The sequence below is a fragment of the Gekko japonicus genome, unplaced genomic scaffold, assembly GCF_001447785.1.
Source record: "Gekko japonicus isolate JY-2015 unplaced genomic scaffold, Gekko_japonicus_V1.1 scaffold5593, whole genome shotgun sequence".
Taxonomy (NCBI): Eukaryota; Metazoa; Chordata; class Lepidosauria; order Squamata; family Gekkonidae; genus Gekko; species Gekko japonicus.
In genome coordinates, this window is record NW_015164377.1 from 38806 (window position 1) to 40273 (window position 1468).

Below are 1468 nucleotides of genomic sequence, written 5' to 3' on the forward strand. Positions count from 1 at the left end.
GAATGCGCAGATCTGCCCTCACAGAGGAGGGAGAGCTTGTACCTGAAGGCGGGCCGGGGAGAGTGCTGTGCAACTTACCTGGCTGCTTCTTCCTCCTCGTGGCCTGAGTGACGGCTGCTGGGAGCAGGAGGCGGGGCTGGTTGCATGTGCCCGCCCCCTGGACTCCTTATTGCCGGAGCTACGCTCCTGTGCGCTCCCGCAGGAAATGAGCCCTGAATACTGATACTTTGTATCACTTATATACACCTATTTTTTTGTTAACTTGTACTTCTGATGTCATTTTCTGGTGTCATTCTGTTTTTATTTAACAGATTTTTAACTTGTATATTTATTGTTTTTAATCTCTTGTCGTGAGCCGCCCTGAGCCCATCCTAGGATAGGGTGGGAGATCAGTGCAATAAATAAATAAATAATTTTGGCACCCACTATTCTTTTATTATAAGGGAGAGATACTGTATAACTGTGGCATTTTTTTGCCTGTAGTATTTTGATAAAGGTTCTTTTCACTTGTCAGCATCCCTTTCCCAGCTTGTTTCCTTTCCCAACCCTGACTCCTGCAGACTTATCAGCAAAGCAGTGATTTTATAGACATCTGGAAAAGAGTTACCTTCATCATTAACACTTCTCCCCGGATCCACAGGGGGAAGCTCCGGAAGGCTCTCCTGAATAGATCTGTTTGCAACAGGATCCGTCTCCTGTGAAGCTGTTGCTGCCGTCTTTATGACACCGTCTGCCACGCTACTCTCGCCTTCATTCTGGGTACTCAGAGAGGCCAGCGTCCTTTGGTCACCACTGTGATCACCCCCAAAGTTGCTAATTTCCCCATCCTGTTTTTCTGTTCTGTTCTGCCTCCTCGGGTCTGAGAAGCCCAACGCCCTGTTCTGATCAGGCGCTGAATGATCCACTGCATTCTGAAACGAAACCGCATTTAAGTCGTCACGTGGAAGAGGCACTTCTTCATCACATCCCTCATTTTTTGTAACGTTAACTGGCGTCGCTTGCTCCTCCGTATGCTCCACTCTTCGGGCGCCTTCGTTCAAGGGATCTTCGTCAACGCCTTCGGCTCCTCTGCCCTCTTCTACAATCTCAGTTTCCCCAGAGGTAAGGCAGAGTGAATTTTCCCCCAAAGGGGTTTGTCCTTCATCTTCATTTGTCAAAAAATCATCGTCGCTCAACTCGCAGATGATAATAGGCAGTACAATCTCACACACTCCGGGCTCTGCAGAAGATACAAAAGTAATCAGCAGGGTGTTCCCCTCTAAGAAATGGAAAACATACAGTGGGGCATGCGTGACTTGTTATTTCACTTCGCAGTTAACAAACCTTCGTGCCTTGGAAGTATGGCCTGCCTGATTGGTAGGGTGGGGAGTTATAGGCAATGCTCCCTCAATCTAACCTGTGGAGTCTTGTGGGCAAAAATTCTACTTGGTGAGCGACTAGCATTAAGGTTGTGAGCGAGTGATTTGGC

The 1468-nt window shown here is 47.9% G+C and overlaps 1 protein-coding gene across 1 annotated transcript in view; it reads right to left on the reverse strand.

The window, feature by feature from the left end:
• The window catches only part of LOC107108455 (zinc finger protein 184-like), a gene marked incomplete at its 5' end in the record, with an annotated part of 8020 nt that extends 6801 nt beyond the window's left edge, over window positions 1-1219 (reverse strand). The window contains one exon of the mRNA XM_015408892.1: window positions 608-1219. Within this exon, the coding sequence (XP_015264378.1) occupies window positions 608-1219 (612 nt within the window). The remainder of the gene's footprint in view (window positions 1-607) is intronic.
• Between the last annotated feature and the right edge of the window lie 249 nt (window positions 1220-1468).